The sequence below is a fragment of the Podarcis muralis genome, chromosome 11 (genome assembly GCF_964188315.1).
Source record: "Podarcis muralis chromosome 11, rPodMur119.hap1.1, whole genome shotgun sequence".
Lineage (NCBI taxonomy): Eukaryota > Metazoa > Chordata > Lepidosauria > Squamata > Lacertidae > Podarcis > Podarcis muralis.
Genome location: NC_135665.1, coordinates 37710086 through 37731565, shown reverse-complemented (window position 1 = coordinate 37731565; position 21480 = coordinate 37710086). Strand labels below are relative to the sequence as shown.

General features: G+C 39.1%; 1 protein-coding gene across 3 annotated transcripts in view; it reads left to right on the top strand.

Moving 5' to 3' along the window:
* Nucleotides 1-21480, top strand: part of CERT1 (ceramide transporter 1) — a 53100-nt gene that overhangs the window by 20838 nt on the left and 10782 nt on the right. For 2 of the 3 annotated variants that reach the window (XM_028749282.2, XM_028749283.2), the window contains exons 3-11: nt 2861-2977; nt 11001-11108; nt 11362-11500; nt 12805-12888; nt 16139-16296; nt 17137-17229; nt 18941-19027; nt 19549-19641; nt 20164-20241. In XM_028749282.2, the coding sequence (XP_028605115.1) occupies nt 2861-2977; nt 11001-11108; nt 11362-11500; nt 12805-12888; nt 16139-16296; nt 17137-17229; nt 18941-19027; nt 19549-19641; nt 20164-20241 (957 nt within the window). The remainder of the gene's footprint in view (nt 1-2860; nt 2978-11000; nt 11109-11361; nt 11501-12804; nt 12889-16138; nt 16297-17136; nt 17230-18940; nt 19028-19548; nt 19642-20163; nt 20242-21480) is intronic. The other variant, XM_028749284.2, reaches the window with a different exon arrangement.

The following is a 21480-nucleotide window of genomic DNA, read 5'->3' as shown; positions in this document are numbered from 1 at the left end:
CTTTCATCTAGCGGGTTTTCCGTCTTGCGAGGCGTTTGTCTTGCGGGGCACCACTCTAGCATGTAATGGTAGGCTTTATTGCACGTTGAGCTTGTAAAAAAGAATGCCATGTGGTGCATTGAGATTTTGTTTTCTGCTTGGCTTTGATAGTCACTCACAGGCAGTTTCAAATTATTTGTTGATCTAAATGCTCCCTCTCCTGTGTTTGTCTAGATTAAGATTTACAAAGATACACCCTGCTTTTGCAAACTAGCAACTCGTCCTTTAGACTTAGAGAGGCATCCTGGAAGGCCTAGAGCAGTCTACAGATATGTCTTTGCAGCCAAAGATTTGGGTAAAGATAGTCATACAGCAAAATCCTAACCATCCCTAGTTGGAAGCAATCACCATCCTTGTTCCATTGTGAAAGTTCCATTGTAAAAATTACATTAATAAATCTATTAATGATTCACTTCAATTCTCCTTCAGCTGCGGGAAGGCAGAATCTTCAACTCTGAGGCTGTTCCTCATTCTGTTACCTGACCTGTGGCAAATGTCAATTGTGATGTTGAAATTCTAAATAAGCAGTGCTCATTGTTATGAACCTGTCAAAGAAACAACTGCATTACTAGTTCCATGAGGTTTGAATGAGACTTAGTTCCAATAATGATTTGTAAGTGAACTGGTGCCAAAAATGCTTTCAGATTTTCTTTTCATGGAAGGGGAATTGGAATATCGCTCGGCTTCTGGCTTCCATATTATGGTGCTCAGGCAAGTAGACAGTTTGCACAAGTAGTTGAGATGGCATTTCATCTCTGACAAACTTACAAGAGATTTTGTAGTGCTGAGGCTTCATCTTTCAAAATAAGTATTGGCCAATTGTATGGAAATGCGAACTATGGCATGTGAGTGTCATCTTCCAAGCAGCCACATTTAAGCTTGCATGAAACTCTGCATCTAAAAACCCTTCCTGGCTTACAACACTTCCTGAGGTTTTCATGAATCAGGAGCAATCTGTGCTGCTACTATGCAATCTTCTGAGATCTGGTGTCTTCTGTACCTCTCTTACCACAGTGCTACTGTATCTAATTATACTGGGTTGTTCCCCCCTCCTCACAAGTTGTTGTGTTTTTTAATAGAAACCTTCACTGGCGAACCTTGAATAATCGTGGACTTCAGGGCACATATAAGTAAAAGCTCTTAAGGAAGTAGTGGGTTATGGGAAATAACCTTATAGAGAAACTACCATTGAGGACATTCTGTCCTGGTCCACAAACTGATCACAACTGACGTGTGATGCAGTTATGTAAAAGGAGGTGGGAGGGGGCTGTTGCACCATTGGCTCTTACATGAAACAGACTACAATCTTTTGTATTGTGTGGCACGCCAATTTGTATAATACGACAGCTATAATTAATCATGCTACTGCTGCTTACCCTCAAGGGTCTGGACCCTTAGTGAGAACCTGGAGGCTTAGAGGGAGGGTGTGTCAGAAGCAAAAATCAATTAATACTGATTTATATATAGTTTATATATAGTAGTAACTTTGTGTTAATGTAACATTTTTATATGTAACTATTTTTGCTTAAGATATCTGTTGTTGCTTCAGTTAAGAGAAATTGTTAATATATTAAACAGTATAGAAATTAAATAATAATCAAAACAAACATCACTGCAAGGCATAATTATTATGTTCCTGCTCACTCTAGTGCAGCCTTCCCATAGCCTGGTCCTCTCCACATGTTTCATATAGCAACTCAAATCATCCCCTGGCACTGGCTGTGCTGGCTGGGGCTGATGGGAATTGGAGTTCAAAACATCTGGAGAACACAAGGTTCTGCTCTAATGAAAAGTTGCATACCACTGATTTAATACTTCCCTTCCCATGATGGTCTGAAGGGATCATTTTAAGCTGTGGGGCTGAAGGAGTGTTCTGCGTGAATCTGCTGTATGCTGAAGTCCTTCTGCTTTCATCATAATCAAGAAATACCATTTTAAAGGGAAACCTCTAATGTAATTGGTTTCTGTTGCTTTCATTGATTTGGTGTTGTATGTTTCTATGCACTGGTTTTTAATTGCATTCTGGTTTTTATTGAATTGTTGCTGCCTTGGAGATTGGTGTCTCGGTCAAAAATACAGGATATTAAATGTGTCAGTAAATCTTACTGCATTTTCAGTAGTAATTCTATTCATGCAGTTAACTTATTTTGTAGATCTTCATTAATGTTCAGAGTTTGCTTCATTAACCTTTCTATTTCATAAAGGTACTATACTCTGATTTTTCTTGGTTGGATCCTGACAGTGCAACATTAATAATCATGATTATCTCAGTTTGGCTGAATATAGCAACTGATATGAAACATAATGATTAACTTTTATTGGGTCTTTTAATGTGAATTGTCATCTGCTGTGGTATCTGTGATAAAGGCTGGATATAAATATGAATAAATGAAAATACCTGTGTGGTGTTTTGTTTTGTTTTGTTTTGTTTTGTTTTGTTTTGTTTATAAAGGTTAAAGCAGCAAATTATGGAAAAGGCCTTATCTGAGATTGTAGGGAGCCACTGCATGTCACAGTAGTCAGTACAGGGGTAGATAAACTGATGGCCTAATTTGGTATATGGTAGTTTGTTAAAGGACTGTTAAGACTGTCAAAGAAAATGAAGCTGGTGAAATCAGGTTTAACTAACATGATTTGGGCCCACTGAATGGTCTGGGAGTATCTGGGGTGGCAGCATTGCCAAAACCAAGCAGGTATGAACTTGGCTGGGAAACAATGAGGTCCGTCCCCCCAAAACATGGCAAACGACAGGGTGCCACAAGTTATCTCCTTTATGTATAATTCTTATTGTTATAATGACCTTCCATTTTTCCTTCCACAGCCCCATGATTTTGATGAGTGCAGATTTGATATTAGCGTGAATGATAGCGTTTGGTATCTACGGGCTCAGGATCCAGATCATAGACAACAATGGATAGATGCAATTGAACAGCACAAGGTATGGTTTCTGTTCCTTAGCAGTTAATAATGGTGTGTGGTTATGGATAAGCCTCCAGGGGCTTTGCTTAAACACTTCAGTGACATTTATATGGCAAAACAGATGCTGATGTCCTCAAGAACTGAAAATCGTATTTAAGTATTGTAACCTGTGATATAAGAATGGGTATAATGAGTGAAATGACGATTATGTAAGACTCTGCACTTTACAAATGTAGCAGTAAAGAAATGCTTGGTGATACTTGGAATCAATGCGTGGCAATACAGAAAATAAGCAACATCAATTATATCCAGCAAATAAGAGTTTGAACCATTTTGAGCAAGCTATCATATGCTAATGGTAAAGTTTAAAAATAGATTGTTACAAGCATTAAAGTAGGAAGAACTTGTAGTGGTTGTTAAAAATACAATGGTAAAAGATGCTGTTGGATTGATCTTGAAGATAATGACTGGATGTGATGTTAGTTTTCAAAGGTTTTTGAAACTAAAACTGAACTATGATTTGGGTTTTTTGTGTTCTTGTATAGTGGTTAGGCATAAAGATAATGTTCCTAATCAGATTAAAGTCACACGGCTAAAACATTTAATATTCTGATTTGGGTCTGAATATCTGATCTGGTGCTCGTGTGGCAATATAAGCAACCAGCTGTTGATTTTTCAAAGGGTATTATGAAGTTACAGAAGGAGCGAACTTTCCATTAAACAACTTTCCTGGAAAATCAAATGTACTTTTCTTTATTCAGAACATTTATAGGATGCATATTTTGCACTCAAGCCAGTGTTAAATAATATACAATAGAATGGAAACACTAAATACATTCTTTTAAAAGGCTATAAAGTCAACAAAGCCAAAAACTCACATAGCAACATCTAAAAGAGCCTCAGCAATGGGGGGAAATGCATGTGGCCAGGCTGCCTGTGTGGTAGGGATATGCCTGTGGCCCTTCAGATGATAGACTTCAACTCCCATCAACCTCAGTCAACATGATTAATGGTGTTGGATGTTTAAAATCATAGTGTTTTGGTATCTGATGAAAACAAATAAAGTAATACAATAATCCAGAACTGTGTGAAAAAATAATAGAAACAATAATACAATGAGTCTAATCAGAAGTCAAATGTGTTTATTTTGTTTCTCTCTTTTTAAACTCTTCCTTTAACCCTTTTTTTTTCCTTTTTTTCTTTTTTTCTTTTACCCCTTTCCTTTTCTTTTTCTTTTTCTTCTATTTCTTTTTTTCCCTCCATACCCTTTTTCTTTGGTCCTTTTCCTTTTGATCTGCTAAGAAACAGCTAAAGAGATAAAAGTTAAATATGAAACTTGGTGTAAGTTAAAGTGATGTTCTATATCTTGTCAATTATTGTTAAAGATGGGCAGTTGTAATGAACGGATGTAGTTACTGTGGTTTTTCTTGTTACTGTTGAATCTTAAATAAAAAAAACACTACCAAAACAGCTCACACAGCACTAAAATAGCTCCAGTTAAATTAAGGTGGTGAGTTGTTGTAGTCTTTTTGGCACTGTACTTTGCAGTGTGCCCAACTATTCTATAAGCAAAGCTTAAAACAAGTTTTCAGTTATGTTTATAACAGGGAAAGGCACAGAATATCCCGGGCCCAAACACCAGAGATGGGCACCTCCAGCAAGCACACCTGCATTTTCCTGAGGGGGCAAAGTACATATCATATACAAGAATCTCATTGCACTTTTTAAAATAAAAATAAAGTTGCTTTGGAAGTGGGAATATAACACAAGGAAGCAACATAATACAGAGAAGGTAGTCATCCTTGTCTCCATTCTAAACTGCTTCTCTATTCCATGGGCTTTCAAATGAGTATCTGTTCTCTCAAATGGGTGTTTTGAACTCCACATACATTCAATCAAAAATTGAATGTATTAGCTTAACTATCCCATGAGGTTACAGCCCAAAGACTTCTGCCCTAACTGTTTGGTAACTAGTGGGCAAGCGACATTAACCCTTTATTATGTGATTGAAGAACTACTTTTTTCTACTGGTGCAGTAGAGAAATTCCTAACTGATGTTGAAATAAATATATTTTTGCAATTGAGCCCTGTGACATGGACTGAAGTCTTAGCTATGTTGAAGGAGTCAGTCCAGTGAGATACTATCTTTGCCTCTCCTTGGACCTTGGAGTTGAGGCAGATAACTTTCTAGAAATACTGTATTCAGGACTTTGTGTACTTTGCTCTCTCTTATCATTTTTTTTAAAAAGTCAATCCACAAAGCAGCACTTAGTAAATCAAGCACTTTATTTTATTTTATTGGCTGCTTTTCTACTAAGATTCCCCAAAAGGTTTCAAGTAAACTGTGTGTACACAATGGAGATAGAAAACACAAAGGGCTAATTTCAAACCTATCTGATGTGACTACCCAAAATTAGATTGTTGTGCAAAAAGAAATATAATATATGATATCCTTCATGATTAATCATATTATACCTTTAGAGCCTTTGACAATACTACTAGGTTGTGTGGATGGCAATTAGAGTTAATACAGAATCTTCCAAGTGTATCTAGAATTCTAGCAACTCAGAAATGGAGGTGAGCTTCACCACCACTGCTTGGCTAGCTAGCTAGAATTTGGAATATAGCAGAGATTCTGAAAGAATACGTACTTTGGAGAGATAGAAGACAGAGAAAAAATTGAATTAAACATTGATTCCCATTTAGTACCTGTATAAAATCCTGATGCAGCCTGGAAAAATTGATCAATGTAGAAATTTCTTCCTGCTGTAAAACATATCTATTTATACATAATTATATTTAAGTTACATATACCTTTTCTACTTCCACATTTATATATTGATTTAAGGTGATTGTTCTATGTCTGCTTAAAGATAGTCTGTTCTATTTCTTTATACAGTATTGTATTCATGTTTTTAAGATATCTGAAAATGTATGGCTAGAGAGCTATATGAAACTCTTGTTAAAAAACAAGCAGGCAAGCAAACTTGTTTTCATATGACTGTTTCTGTACAGAGCTTAGTAGGAGAGCATATGCAAAAGGCGCCAGTTTTGCTCCCTGTCTGAAATGCTGGCAGTGGCGTAGCGTGGGTTGTCAGCACCCGGGGCAAGGCAAGTAATTTGCGCCCCCTAACCCGTGGATTTGCGCCCCCTAACCTGTGGATTTGCCCTAACCCCAGATGTTGCGCCCGGTGCGGCCGGCCCCCCCTGCACCCCCCACGCTACGCCACTGAATGCTGGAGAAGCATTTCCAGTCTATCTGGCCCAATAGTCTCACTTGGTGTAGGCAGCTGTCTATAGTCCTATTACCTATGCTTATATGGGTCAAAGTCCTATGGAGGGCATAGAAGCCCATTTGCTTCTGACTCTGGGACCTGACACTTTGCTAGGCAGTACAACTTTCAAGACTAAATCTGGGGTAGGCAACTGGTGCCTTCCAGGTTGGAATACAGTTTCCATCAGCCACTGCTTTGGGGCTTTCCATAGGCAGCTAGCTGCTGTCCGAAAGGGGATGCTGGACTTGATAGACTTTTGGTTTGATCCAGCAGAGCTCCTCTTACTATTTGATCCATAGGTAAAGGTACCCCTGCCCGTAGAGGCCAGTCGTGTCCGAATCTAGGGTTGTGCGCCCATCTCACTTAAGAGGCCAGCGCTGTCTGGAGATACTTCCAGGTCACGTGGCCAGTGTGACGAAGCTGCTCTGGCGAGCCGGCACCAGCGCAGCACACGGAAACGCCATTTACCTTCCCGCTAGAAAGCGGTCCCTATTTATCTACTTGCACTTAGGGGTGCTTTCAAACTGCTAGGTGGGCAGGAGCTGGGACCGAAAGACGGGAGCTCACCCCGCCGTGGGGATTCGAACTGCCGACCATGCGATCGGCAAGCCCTAGGTGCTGAGGTTTTACCCACAGCGCCACCCGCGTCCCTGCGATTTGATCCATAGCAATTTTAAAAAGCAAACTTTTATGAAAGCTTTGTTTATGTGTAGAGCAAGCTGAGATTCAGGATGCAGAGTTCTGTGCCTGGTGAAAAACTGTATGGTACAGTTGTCACAACACAAATAATGAGGGTGCCCATATTATATTCCATAAAGAGATGCAATAAATTCAATAGCTAGTGTTTCAGAACAATAGAATTGGCAGGAGGGGTTTAAGCATTATCTTTTACAATGTGTCCAGAACCCTGAGGTCTGCCTTGTATGCAAGTTTTACTCTGAAGTAGCTAGGTCTGAACTCTCTATAAAAATAAAATCTAACCTTGATTTTAATTTAAGAAACCTGAAGCTGTACAGGCTTTTTCAGCTAAAGCCAGACATGTATGAACCTTTAATCATTTAAAATCAGGCTGTTTTGAAAACATTTTTAAATGCGGAGTAACCGGAATGTAATAAAAGCATGATAAAGGTTACTGTTGGACTTTGACCAATAGTAACCTTAAGCAAAGTCTTCATCTTCTTTTTATTGCTTCCATCTAGTGGCCACTATTGTTCATGACATGTCATTCTTCATCATTATTTTCTTCCCAAGATTTTAGTTTGCAATCTGGTGTAGTCACTTAATCTAAATGGAATAGTTATGATTTTCTGTTTCAGTATGAGGAAAGATAATAATAACAGTAATTTTATTATTTATACTCCGCCAATCTGGCTGGGTTGCCCCGGCCACATGAAATTCATGAGTCTCATGTGATTGATGTGGGTGTGTGCTCACATAGTTAGATCATATGTAGGTGAATTGCTTTCCTGAAGCCAGTATCGTATTATTAAACCTAAAGACATTTTCCTGATCTATCCATCCAGTTTGCTTAAGAAACTGTTTCTAATCTGGTCTCATAAAGTATTCCTGCAGCCTTGGTATTTGATGATTGTACCAGCCGTATGTCAAAACTCTATCTGAACATGGTCATATGTGAACAACAAAATACATTTATTTCAAAGTATTTTCCATGCCTGTTTTGAGAAACCAATTGCCCAGTTTTTGTGGTTATGAAATGAGCTTTTTCTTTACAATGCTTTGAACAGTTTCCATTTACTACCAGCTTCCTCACCCATATGTGTCTCCTCAACATCCCATTGAGATCTGTTTGTGGATTTGTTCTAAGGAGTATGGCTGCTCTTCAGTGCCATCAGTCCCTTCTCAGCCAAGACAACCCCTTGAGCAGTGCCAAAGGATGTCCTCTGTTCAATTCCTGTGTCTGTCATTTGGGGCAGAACAGTTCCTCCTAATGAACTACCCCAGGGGTCTGCAACCCGCGGCCCCGGAGCCGCATGTGGCTCTTTTACACCTTTGCTGCGGCTCCGGGGCGGATACTAGCGAGGGGAGGAGGCGCATTGTGCGCCCCGACACTCCCCACTGTGGCGGGCGCTGTACTGGCTGTGACGTCGCATGGGAGCGGTGCGTGCGTTAGTCACGCACCGTCCCGACGTCACCTTCCCGCTGTCAGATTGCGGCTCCGGAGATATATTTGTTTTAAATGTCGCAATGGTTTTGTGGCTCCCAGTTGTTGTTTTCTTCGGAAACGGGTCCAAGTGGCTCTTTTTGTCTTAAAGGTTGCAGACCCCTGAACTACCCCTTTATGTTGTCTGACTTTCTGCCCAATTCCTCTTCACCCTCTTGTTCTGAGTTCCATCAGATTCTAGGTGTATGAAATACTATTGGTGAACTTGTGTTTTAAAGCACCTCTCCTTTAAATCATTCAGCAGTGTCTTTGGTGATATGTGTGTGCATTCTGTGAGAATATTCATTGCATAACAGCTTTCACCAGTCTTATTTTCCTATGCCTTCCTGTTTTTATTCTGTTTTCATTCACATATATCTTCCTCTTACCTACTTCAATATATTATTTCACTTTGATGCTGCTTAACTTTCTATCTCCTTTTATAACTTGATTAATAAAGTACAGGTCAAGCAAAATGGTATTTCACATGTAAAGAGTGTTGCATAGAATTAGTGTCAAGCATCTGTAGTGTTTTATCCTGCTACTTCCCAGTTCCTAGGTGTGGGCTTCTAATTGGAGAAGAATAGCTATTTGTGTGTAGCTGTTATGCAATATGTAGGCCAGGCTAAAAAAAAGTCAGTGGGTGAATACATTAAGCTTCATGAGGGGTTAAAGTAAATTTATCTAAATATGGGAAATCAGGGCGTGGGACCAGTGATGCTTCCTATGAGTCTGTGCTTTTTCTCTCTGAAGCATTACTGACCCACTTAAGGAAATCCCTATCGGACGATTGAGTCAGCAGTGAAGGTCTGATGTGATTGAATACTTAAGCTATTGTGTTGCTGGATCCTGTTTCACTGATGGTGTGCTTTGCTGCTACTGCCTGCACCAACAGAATATTACACAAGGCTTTAGAATCATGTGGCTTTCCCCTCCTCGACTGTCAACCTATGAAAGAGCTTTCTGAAAGGAATAATGGAGTCTATTCAGAGATGCAAAAAGCTGGTGAAGATGTTGCAGTGTGCTTTGTTAGTTCTGAGTATAGCTTTGAGGCTACACCCATGCATGGAGATTTGACAAAATGGCTTCTGGATGTTCAGCATGGTAATTGGCATTAGGGTTTAATATTGTGCATTGATTGCTACAATAAGAATGAGAAATTCCTTTAATTTCAAGGTAGTGACTGTCAGCTTTTCTGTTGAGTAGACTTTGGCTGCCTCTGTTTTAGCAACGTGGATTATTCATACTTAGGGTGGAAGACGCTTTTATCAACATTTTTCATCTTGATTATAACGGAGTTATTCCTACAGTGAATTACTAATGATCTGCTCTGCAAGACATAAAAAGTTCGGCATTGAACTGCTCCGCCTTAGATGCTGCAGTCATAGAATGGTGGGGCTTTGCATGATGCTTGCTTTGTTTTTCTTCTTATGCTTTTTGCATGTGCCACTAACTTCTACACATATATCTCTATGCACTATTAATATTCCTTCCTTTTCTGAAGCCACACTGCAATTCCCCCCATATTTAGCTTTATCTTCCCCCTACCCCACCGTGGTAACTAAAAATAATTGTTTTTGTAATTGTCATTAATAGTCTCAAAATATGCAGATGTTGACACTGCACGTTACTCTCTTGTCCTTAGTTGTTGTAGCAGATAAAATTGTACAAGGAGTGCACATATTGTAAGTCTTAAGTACAATTAGCAAAACCTGACTCCAGTGACACACACCTCAGTTGCACATCAAGAATGAATTACTGCAGTGCTCTCTGCATTGGGTTATCGCTGAAAAGTTTTGGGAAGCTGCATTTGGTTCATAATGCAGCAGCAAGGATGTTATTGGGCACACACCCATGGGATCATGTTACTCTTATCCTACAGTGTCTGCATTAACTTCTAATTTGCTTCTGGACACAAATCAAAGTCAGGGGTGGGAGCATGATTGATGTCCACAAGAGTTAAGGCCTTCTCGGTGACTGTAGCAATACTGTGGCGATACTCTGCCCTGTCTTTGTAAAGCAAATAATCCCTTCTCTGGCTGTCTCTCATGCTGACAAAGACATTTTCATTCTGGCAGGTTCTTCCCTGCTAAACTTCATCTGTGGTAGGCATTTTTATCTGTGAACTCTTTTTTCTTTAAAATGTATTTTACTATTTGTGTATTGAGTATTTTACTGTTTTGGAAGGTCAGGGAGGGTTAATACATGTATGCATACTCTTGACTTCTGGCAAACTCTTAATGACAGTGACTAGTTAAAATCCTGGGGAACCACAAGATACAGGTAGGGAACAGAAGACTTATTAATAGGCTGCTCCAATGAAATACGCTTACTCTTGTGTTGAATTTACATGAGGTCTTGGCACATCATGCCATATATTGATACATATACTGCATCGCCTCCACTCATCCATCCTCTTCGGCTCTCCTTTTTCTACTACACCAAATTGAGTCTTGCATGCTTGAAGTTGAAGTAGTATATATTAACTTGGCTGCATTTCTCTAAGCACTATCCTGTTTAAAGAATATCATTTTTTGAAAAATCTCTTTAATGGGGATTTGCCTCTTTACATTTCATAATTAATGTATGTGTTCCTCTTTCTTCAGACTGAATCTGGCTATGGATCAGAGACGAGCTTACGGCGCCATGGCTCTATGGTATCCCTTGTGTCTGGAGCGAGTGGGTATTCGGCAACATCGACCTCCTCATTCAAGGTTAGTGACAAAGAACGTAAAGGTCTTACAAATGATTCCTCATCCATACCCCAAGTTGTATGCATCTCCTGGATAACCTCATAATGATGTATTTTTGCTGTTTTGTCTACTTAACTTTTTACTGATTTTTTTTGTTACATTATTGCCTTGTGAACTGCCTTGGTATTTCTTTTGAAATGAAAGTTGATATAGAAAGTAATATAGTAAATAAAAATAAATAACAGCTGAACGGTTTTAACTTCTGGGTTTTCAGAAGGGCCACAGTTTGCGTGAGAAGCTTGCTGAAATGGAAACCTTCAGAGACATATTGTGTAGACAGGTTGATACGCTACAGAAATACTTTGATGCCTGTGCTGACGCAGTCTCCAAGGATGAACTTCAGAGAGATAAAGGTATTCAGCTTAAGTTAGTTATTTAAACAAAAGGCATCATATTCTAGGGTCTGATAGGAAAGTAACAAGTGTTACAAACTGTCATATTTGTAACTTTTGTTTGAAAAAATTGACAAGTCTTTCAGCTGTCTAGCACAGCAGTGCCCAACCTCCTTCATTAGAGGTAATTGTATACTTGCTTCCCATACACTTTCTTCTGCTCTCTTCAGATCCCCATCTTCTCTTCCTCTTCCCACTAATGCTGTTGATATGTGTGTTTATAATAATTGCTCTTTCACTTTACCAGTCATACATGGGATGCATAGGGTTACCGCAGAGTCATTTGTAGATGGGCATTTATGCTGAGTGCACATACACAATGGACTCGGGTTACTGGTACAGGATGTAAGGCCTTCCTACACTGATGTAATACAAGTTCCCTGTGACTATTCACATTCCATCACAATAGGGTTACATTCAGAAGTAACCCTGCAGTAAAATGCTAATACAGTCATAATCACGAAAGCAGAAACTTGGGCATTGCTGCTCTGAAGTGAGACCCTTTGTCAAGCGGGCTTGCTCCAAAGTAGTAGTAGTAGTAGTAGTAATAATAATAATTAATAATAATAATAATAATAATAATAATAATAATAATTTATTATTTATACCACACCCAACTGGGTGGGTTTCCCCAGCCACTCTGGGCGGCTTCCAACAAAATATTAAAATACAATAGTCTGTTAAACATTAAAAGCTTCCCTAAACAGGGCTGTAAGTGTGGATTAGATGCAGCTTTAGTGCTAAAATGTCTCAAGTTGGAAGGAAATGTCACTATTTGCTTTGATGCACATTTTGCTGTACCTGGCCAAATGTTCACTCTGTGTCTTCATATTTCACAGCAAAACTTAATAGAAATGTAGCAATGGGGGTAGCCAAGAGTTCTTTTGTTTCCGTCAAGAATCCAGAGCTACAAAGTTACTTTGAGTGATGTCACAGAGCACATGATGAAATACCACCTCAATTGTTTTGCTGAACAGATGTGTCAGAATAGCCCTCAGCGTGGCTGAACTACCACTACCCCCAGCATTTGGATCCCTGCTAGCCTTAACTTCCTGTTGCTTGTACATGATAAAAAAAAAATCATTTATGACCATGTTGCAGTGTACGCTGAAATTATACACTGAAATTACACACACGTAAGAGTAGTAGCAGTAGAGTATGTCTCGTTGACTCTCCAGATATGACTGCACTGGCAAATTATTTTTCTACTGCTCTTTCAATTTCCTCCAAGTCCCAGTAGTAATCAATGCTTCTCTTTGTTGTAGTGGTAGAAGATGATGAAGATGATTTCCCTACAACACGCTCTGATGGGGATTTTTTGCACAATAGTAATGGAAGTAAGGAAAAATGTGAGTACGCTTAAATGTATGGTTGTCAAAATGTTCTAAAGATATAAGAACAGTGATCCTGAAGCAAATTAGCCACAAAATAACTGTTCTTCAGAAACTTACAATGGCATGTGCATGTCTTCTTAGAAGTAAATCTTAGTAAGTTCACTGGCACTTACACCCAGGTAAGTTGGCATATATTGCAGCTACAGAGTTCAGAAATTCTTCAGGGTTTCAATAAATGTGCTCTGTTATAAATTATGTGTTTCACTAATAAATTATATGTACTGATTTGTAGTTTAACCAACCTTCAGTTGCTGAGAATTGTTGCATCTCCTAGGTTAGCCTTCTGCAGAACTGCGGGGAAAGGATCTTCTCTATAAAACTAGTTAACAATCACAAAGTTTTATTTCTAACTTGAAATATCTCCCCATTGGCTGTATCTCTTTAATTTGAAAATAGATAGTGACTAATTCCCATGTGATCAGATTTAAATAAAGGTTGCCTCATCCCAGTTGATTGTGCACAATTATGTTTAGGTGGGCATCTTCAGCTGTCACTTTGAACTCTCCTTTTTTCTTTTCATTAGCATTGTAAACTACACGTACATCTTGTCATGAAATATGACAGGTATTTTAAACTACTCAGCCACATGTTCGGGGGGGGGGGGTTAGTTTGCTTTCTTTCTGACTACTGATCTTGTACTTGGTTGTGTTTCCTCGCCTGAAAAGACGTAGAAACCTTTATCTTGCTACTTCCACCGCAAGATGATGTGTTGAGAATTTATGCAAACATGTATAGAATCCTATAATTGTAGGGCTGGAAGGGACCCTGAGGATCCAACCCCCCTGCAGTGCAGAAACATGCAGCTGTCCCATGCGGGAACCAAACCTGCAACCTTGGCATTATCAGCACCATGCTGTAACCAACTGAGCTACTGTGTTCTGTTCTAAAAGAGGGGCAAGAATTAGGCTGCTCACGGAATTGTACAGATGAGGGAAATGTGGCCCTTCAGATGCTGATAGGCTTCAACTCCCATCAGACCAAGCCAGCATGCCAGTAGTCTGTGATTATGGGATTGGTGGCCAACCAGGTGTTGGGCTGCAGGTTTTCACTGGAGCCAGGCTGAAAACAGGTTTTCTAAATTTATACCTGGAGAGCAATTTCTCTGGAGTCCCTCTTCATCAGGCATAGGCAAACTCGGCCCTCCAGATGTTTTGGGACTACAACTCCCATCATCCCTGACCGCTGGTCCTGTTAGCTAGGGATGATGGGAGTTGTAGTCCCAAAACATCTGGAGGGCCAAGTTTGCCTATGCCTGCCCTTCATGGATCTTCATATGAAGACTTTGATGCAGAATGTTACCATGGAGCTGCCACTTTGCCATGGCTTCCCTGTTCAGCGGTTTTTCAGAGGCAACTTCACATAGAATCCAGAACTGTAGAGTTGGAAGGGGACCAGAGGGTCATCTAGTCCAACCCCCTGCAATACAGGAATCACAGCTAAACAGGAGATACACCAAAGGGCAGGGAACCCGTTCTGTATGTGGGCACAAAGGGATCTTGTGACCCAGGACAAATTTTACCAGCATATGGTCACAGAATAAACTAATATTACTTCTGTGTACAAATAATTAAATACATAAATAAAATACAGAGTAATGACTAATTTTTAATCTCTTTTCCATTTTTTTAAAAAATATCCAGAGCTGTAGAAGTGTATTTTACTAGTGGGGGAGGAGGGGTTGGAATGATGAGGTTTGTGAACTGCTATCCTTCACTTTAGCTTTGGAAGATTGAGTGATTATGAAGACACGACTATTCTGTGCATAGTCGTCTTGATTCTTCCTGTGTGGCACGTCCTGAAGCTTATTTATTATTATTATTTTCTGGTTGTTAATCTTGATTTAAGCCTCTTGTATATTGCAAAAACTTTCAGTAATGTGTCTGAAAAAATATAAGCTGCAAGAGGACTTGAAGCAGCATCCTCTGAAAGATTATGCTTTTTTTGTATCTCTCTTCATTTTTAAAATGGTTTTGATCGCTTAAGATGACTCCAAAAGCGACAGTAGGGGAGCGGACATTTTGGCTGTTTCATGTGCATTCCTTGAATGGAACAGACTGAGCTGAAATTGTCAATGCCACCACTTCTCTTTGTCAAGTAATGGCAAGTCTGGAATGTTACCTTGATCCCTGGGCAGGGGGAAGGCTTAATGCGTCAGCTTTTATCGGAGCAGATTCTTTTGACCCAAGATCTATCCACTAAATTTCAGAAGCTGCCATTAGCAGTTCACCCTCTTAGAGCATGGGCTGGAAAATCTCTGCTTCAGACCTTGTCTCAGCCATAAACTTGCTAGGTGACCTCATCTTTCAGCCTCCCCTCCCCGCCTCCCCACTGTTTCTGATAATGCTGGCAACAACCAAGTAGTTTTGGTACTCACTGCAAATGTATGTGAAGGCTTTGGAGCAACTCCTTTAAATGCTGAACTCCAGCCCTGAAAGGGGCTAGTTTCAGTTACTAATTAGATTACTGATTTAGATTGTACATCTGATTTGGATGTGGTAGATGCTCTGAGTACGCCATATATTGGACCATGCCATTCCTAAATGCAGCCAGCTCCAGTCTTAGTGTGTCAACGCATGATTTGAACAATATGTTTTGCCACTGTTAATATATGTTGATGTATTTTTATAACATTCTCTCTCATATACTTTTAAATAGATCACTTTTTTTTATTATTTAAACAAGCTTAGCAACAGATGGCTGATGCGGTATTCGAAATCACTGTAACTAAGGAGAATTCATTTGTTGAGGTATATTCAGAAAGTGTCCTTCCACTTCAGAGGACATCATTAGAAACCTGAACACTTTTTCTGAGGGCATTTTTCACAGTTCACGACAAGATTCGAGTGCACATTAATTATTGGTTTTTAAATGCTACATCTGCTAGGCTTTAAGGTAGTTCTGTTTTAATCGAGCTGTCAAATTGGTGGTATTGTTACAAGAGTATTACCACTTCTGCCACCCACATGGCTTTTTTCCCTTTCAATGCTGCTGTACGGCACAGAAGAACTGAGAGAATACAGTACACTAAAGATGTAGCTGAAGAAGGACATTTCTCCTGTTGAGTTTCCTCTGTGCTTTCCAAATAGGTGAACTCTAATGGTTTAAACTGTGCACAAGCCAAGCATGCAGTAAATGCTTTATGAGGTAACATGCATTTGAGCAAAGCACGGTTTGTACTGATAAATCTCTAATCTGTTTGTTTTAGTGTTTCCACATGTAACGCCCAAAGGAATAAATGGCATTGACTTTAAAGGGGAAGCTATAACTTTCAAGGCAACTACTGCTGGAATCCTTGCTACGCTTTCCCATTGCATTGAGCTAATGGTAAAACGTGAAGAAAGCTGGCAGAAAAGATTGGATAAGGTAAGATTTCACTGCCTTTTGAAGGGTTAAATGGCGTGGCTTTGGCTTCAGGTAAATTAAGGGTGGTAACTTGTGTTTACATGCAGTTATGTGCCTTAAGGTTGTTGTAGACAAAATGGTTTAAAATGCCAGCACTTCCATCTATTGTAGCCATGTTATTTAGCAAATAACACATGTTGCTTGTTGCTTCTCCATCCGCAGACCTGATTGCAATCTGTTAGTGTTGTATGTTTGAAGTGTGCTTCTTACAATTTGGTGTTTAAGAAGCTTTAAACAGGATTAAGCTTTTTTTAAAAAAAATATTATTAATATTTCTGCTAATTTTCCTCATGCCCTGTGTTAGCCATATTGCTTGTTTGTGACTAGTGCTACATAACTCTGCAGTATGTTTTAACTCTGTGTCCTTGGGTGAGAGTCTTCTTCTTTGGCGATCACTCGTAGCCGAGTAAGATTGTCTTCCATAAACACAGTTATTAACAATGAGTCCCTAAGTGACTGCGGAGGCCAATTCTGGATCCACATATCCTTCCACAGTGGAGACATAGGTTTCCGGGCGGAAGTTGATCAAGGTGAACGTAGCCTCTCAAAATCTGTTTTGTTTTCAATTGCTATATGGTATTTTAGTTAAAGGCTAAAATTCCAGTTGCTCCAATAGCTTTCATCTTGAGAACTTTTTTTGTTGTCCATTCCTCTTATCATTTGCAATAACCCAACAGTTTGTTATCCCTCTGCATCTTGTGATGCAATATAGCAATTTTGTGAAGATGCTATCACAGTGTTCAATTCTTGTTCCAATATGAGATTAGAAATAAACTTTTGCCCTTGTGTGTATTCTTACAGGAAATTGAAAAAAGGAGGAGAATAGAAGAAGCCTACAAAAATGCTATGACAGAACTTAAAAAAAAGTCTCATTTCGGTGGGCCAGATTATGAGGTAGGAACGGGTGTTACGTGGTAGCTCTGTCCCTAGGTCATAAGCATAAGGTAGTCCTGAGGGAAATCTTAGAATACCAGGCAATGAAGTTCAAATATTTATCTTTTTTCAATATTTACCCTGGACCATGAATACCTGGAAGCAATGTTTCAGTGCAGACTTCCTGTGCATCAAGAAAGGGTTGTGTCTTAGTAGATTTGAAAGCACAGTAGCTTAAATACACTTCTTGCTAAAACCTTTCCCTTACTTTTTAATCGGTTAATAATCATAAGGGTGTATCCCCGATGCAATCCATTGTTCTATTTCTCATGCTAAGTCTCATTAAATATAATGAGACTGAAACATTTGTAGCTTTTCCAGATTATGGACCCAGTTTGAAAGAATGTGGAATGCAAAAGACCCCACCTGTCCATTTTATCGTACTTTACAGTCAGCATGTATATGCTATAAAGCTTGTTTAAAAGAAGTGGTGGTGGTTGAAAGCATTGTAATTATTCATTTATACTATGCAAATGAACCAATTACTTCCCAGTCATGGTGGTAACAAATACGACTAAGAAGACGACTCCAGAGAGTTTGAAGAACCTTTGTTATAGTGTGAAGGTTTTTACAACTAAAATCTTGAATAGAAACCCTTAGCTAGAATAGTAAGAGAGCTTAGGATTGTCTATCTTCAATCAGGATTCTGTTCTCATTACTTAGGACATGTACTCTTATGAACAGCCGAACTTTCCATGTATGTGCTTAAGCATTATTCAGGTTTGCTCTTGGTACTGCAACTCCTTCAGTTCCTTCTGCTGCTGTGTAAGAAAGAGGACTGGGGAATGTGTGTGTCAAACTCCAGAGTGTGGGTAGTGCCAGACATATATTGTATAAAAATGCATGGGGAGTAAGAGATGCAAAACTAGCCCAACTGCTTCATGCTGCTTATGAACTTTGTTCCCCAGCAGTTATGTGAATAAAGATGGTAGCAGAAACTGCAGCAGATACAGGCACTCCAAACCTTTGTGGGAGTAGGAGGATGTTTCTCAGAAATGAGATATGGCCCCTCAAAGCGCCCTTGGTGCAATCCAGTCAAGGTTGAGCTCTTTAAGAACCATTTATTTCAGTAGTGGAGATTTTAGCATTAATTTCTGTGATACTTGCCTGTACAAGATGCACAGCGTGAATTGATATCAAATAATGCCAGCTGAGAAACAAAAGTTCTGGACTCCAGAATTTCTAACACATCACCACCAGTTTGCATTTGATATTTGCTTGCTTAGTGGCATTTTCTCCCTTCCAGTATCCTTGATGTTTACTCTTCCTTGTCCTTTACTCTTAGGTCTGTGTTCTCTTAAAATTGTGATTGCCAGTGCTCACCTAGATCTAGTCTTGTGATCCCTGTATGGTAGTTCTCTTGCTTAACAAGCAGCTTGAACTACTACCTTAACATGGGAAGACAGTAATAGAATCCCATGTTCTCACCACCTTATTATAGATACGTAAAAGGTCTATGCTATATATCATTACCTTTTATGCTTAATATTTAAACAGATCTGTAGAAAGTTGACGCAATTGTTTTATTTTTATTTTGAATTGCCTAAACAGCTTTTTACATAAGCATTTTTAATGAAATACTTTCCTCTTGATGAAGAACTTGGAGTGCATTTGGTTTATTAAAAAATGTCATTTTGTACCTGCTATCGACCTTTACTCGTGTTTGTTATAGGAAGGTCCCAACAGTCTGATTAATGAAGAAGAATTCTTTGATGCTGTAGAAGCTGCTCTTGATAGGCAAGACAAAATCGAAGAACAGGTAATGGATGTTTATCTAATTAAGTGAAGAGCATGTATGCCACAGTGGAGTTTAATTAAGCCCCTTTAAGATCACATACTAAGCTCTTGTCAGAAGTATAACCTTGTCTGTGGGTTCATGCAGCCAATATAACATTTCAGTTAATTTATTTTAGAACCTCACTTTATTATGTAAAAATATGTGTTCAGAGCAAATATTCATAGTAGTATTCTGCTGTAGCTTGGCAGAGTGCTATACATGTGAATGTGCTGCAATACTTTTATTATGAGCAGAGTGAACTTAGGTCAGTTTACTAAGCTCCCTGCATTGTAACTTTTCTGTTTTGTTAATATTACAGACAAGAGACAATTGCTGTCTGTTTGCAGCACGGCCATTATCTTTAAGGCTTTGCATTCTTAACTTACGGGCTGGAGTGCCATGTCGTGCCTGCCATAGATAGATAATTATTTTTAGCATTTCTGTGGTAATTGTTCACAATACGTCCAAAATTACAAACTAATAATTATACCTTGTTACTTTAGTCCCAGAGTGAAAAGGTCAGATTACACTGGCCATCATCATTGCCACCTGGTGATGCATTTTCTGGTGTGGGGACTCACAGATTTGTCCCGAAGGTAAGATGTTTCCTAGGCTCTCCTTGATGGGAAATCATTTTGTTGTATTCCAATGTAACTAGAATTAATTGCTTGTGATGTATTCCTAATAGGTCCTTGAAATTGCTTTTAACTTTGGGGAAGGAAGCTAGCTTGACCTTATAACACTTGTGTTAAACTTTTGTTCTTGGAAATTAAGCTTTAAAAATTCACAACTTGGGGAGAAAGTTTCTTTTTACAGATTTCCACAAGCCCTTATTTTGCACGTTGTTTATGATGGTGCATTTTGAGCCAGTGAAAATTTGTTGTGCATCAAATCTAACCATCATCATTTAGCATCAGGGAGAGAGAATTATGTACAGGGCAGTGTTGGGAGCATAATACATAATAGGTGCATGAAGTCAGCATTTGCTGCTGTACTCCCTGCTTACGATGCTTTTGTTCTTCCTTTTCTTCATTATCCTGTGCTTGGAAGTTGGTACTGAATGCTCTGTTGTGCTTTTGTTCTGATTACTTGGTTTTTTCTTTGTCTGTCCCTGTTAGCCCTATAGTCGCTCTTCCTCCATGTCTTCCATTGATCTAGTCAGTGCCTCTGATGATGTTCACAGATTCAGCTCCCAGGTACTGTATGATTACACAGAGTGGCTTTACATATCTTTATGCTGTATTTCATCTTCTTTATTGCCTCTTTTTCCCCTGTTATATTGCCCATTTGTACTTGTTTTAAACAAGTTGCAAATGAACCCATAAAAAGGAAGTGCATATTCCAAAACTTTTTATCGTTTCATTGTTTCTACACTTAGCACTCCATGCCAAAGTCCTCTTCTGGAAAACGAAGCAGTATTAATTTATGGAACATAAATTACACATTAGCTTTTTCATATCCTGCTTTCTGGATATGAATAACTTAGCATAAAAGCAGCAGGACACCTGGTCTGTGTAGGATGCAGAGGAATTTGGTTTCAAAATAGCTGCTGTTGTATATAAACCAAAGATGTTCCCAAATGTATTTAAATTCTCCATTTGCAACAATTCAGTACTTCTAAGTTAAGCAGCACTACTTTTCCCAAGCACCTGTGCTCAGAAAATCCTAATTGTTAAATTTGTAAATTTAGTTAAACTTAAGCCTAAACTGTCCTAATGAAATTTACCATGGGAGGTCTGCAGTTAGTATCTTCTCCCTTGTTTAGAAGCATCACAATTCTAAATATTTTCAATCTCTTAAGTAGTACCACATGTTGGAGATATACTAGTGGTCAGTTGATTTTAAAATGGTATATCAACACAAACTATATTTGTAGCAGGCTCAAAGACACTGACTTCCTCTGTCTTGTCCAACCTTGCTTTTTTCCTTGCAGATGAGTTTTCTTTAGGTGCTCCAAATTGCAGAAGACTTCTCCCATCATTTAGAAAGGAATACGGCTGTAAAATGCTTGTTAGATTCTATGTAGTGGTTCTAGTAAAAGTCTGAAGATCTTACACTGTTCTTTTTAGATAGCTTGTTGGTTTGTAGTTAGAATTCAACTGAGAATTATGCACCACATGTTCCATATTAGAAACCAAGCCATATGGGAAACCAAACCAAATCTCTGTTAACTGTTGATGATGTACCTTCTTAGACCAATGCCTATAGAAAGTATTTTGGGTGTTCTGTGTAGACTAAAACGGTGCTATCCATTGGACTTCCGCTTATACAGCCAGAGGTACTAGACACTGAAGCCCACCACAAAGTGGCCCAAACTAGTGTTTGAGAAACACTTATCCAGAATATCTGTTATGTGTGTGAATGGAGGATCACATTGCTTACATACTGTTAAACTGGACTGAAAAAATGCACATACCTCGCTCTGTGAACCCTTG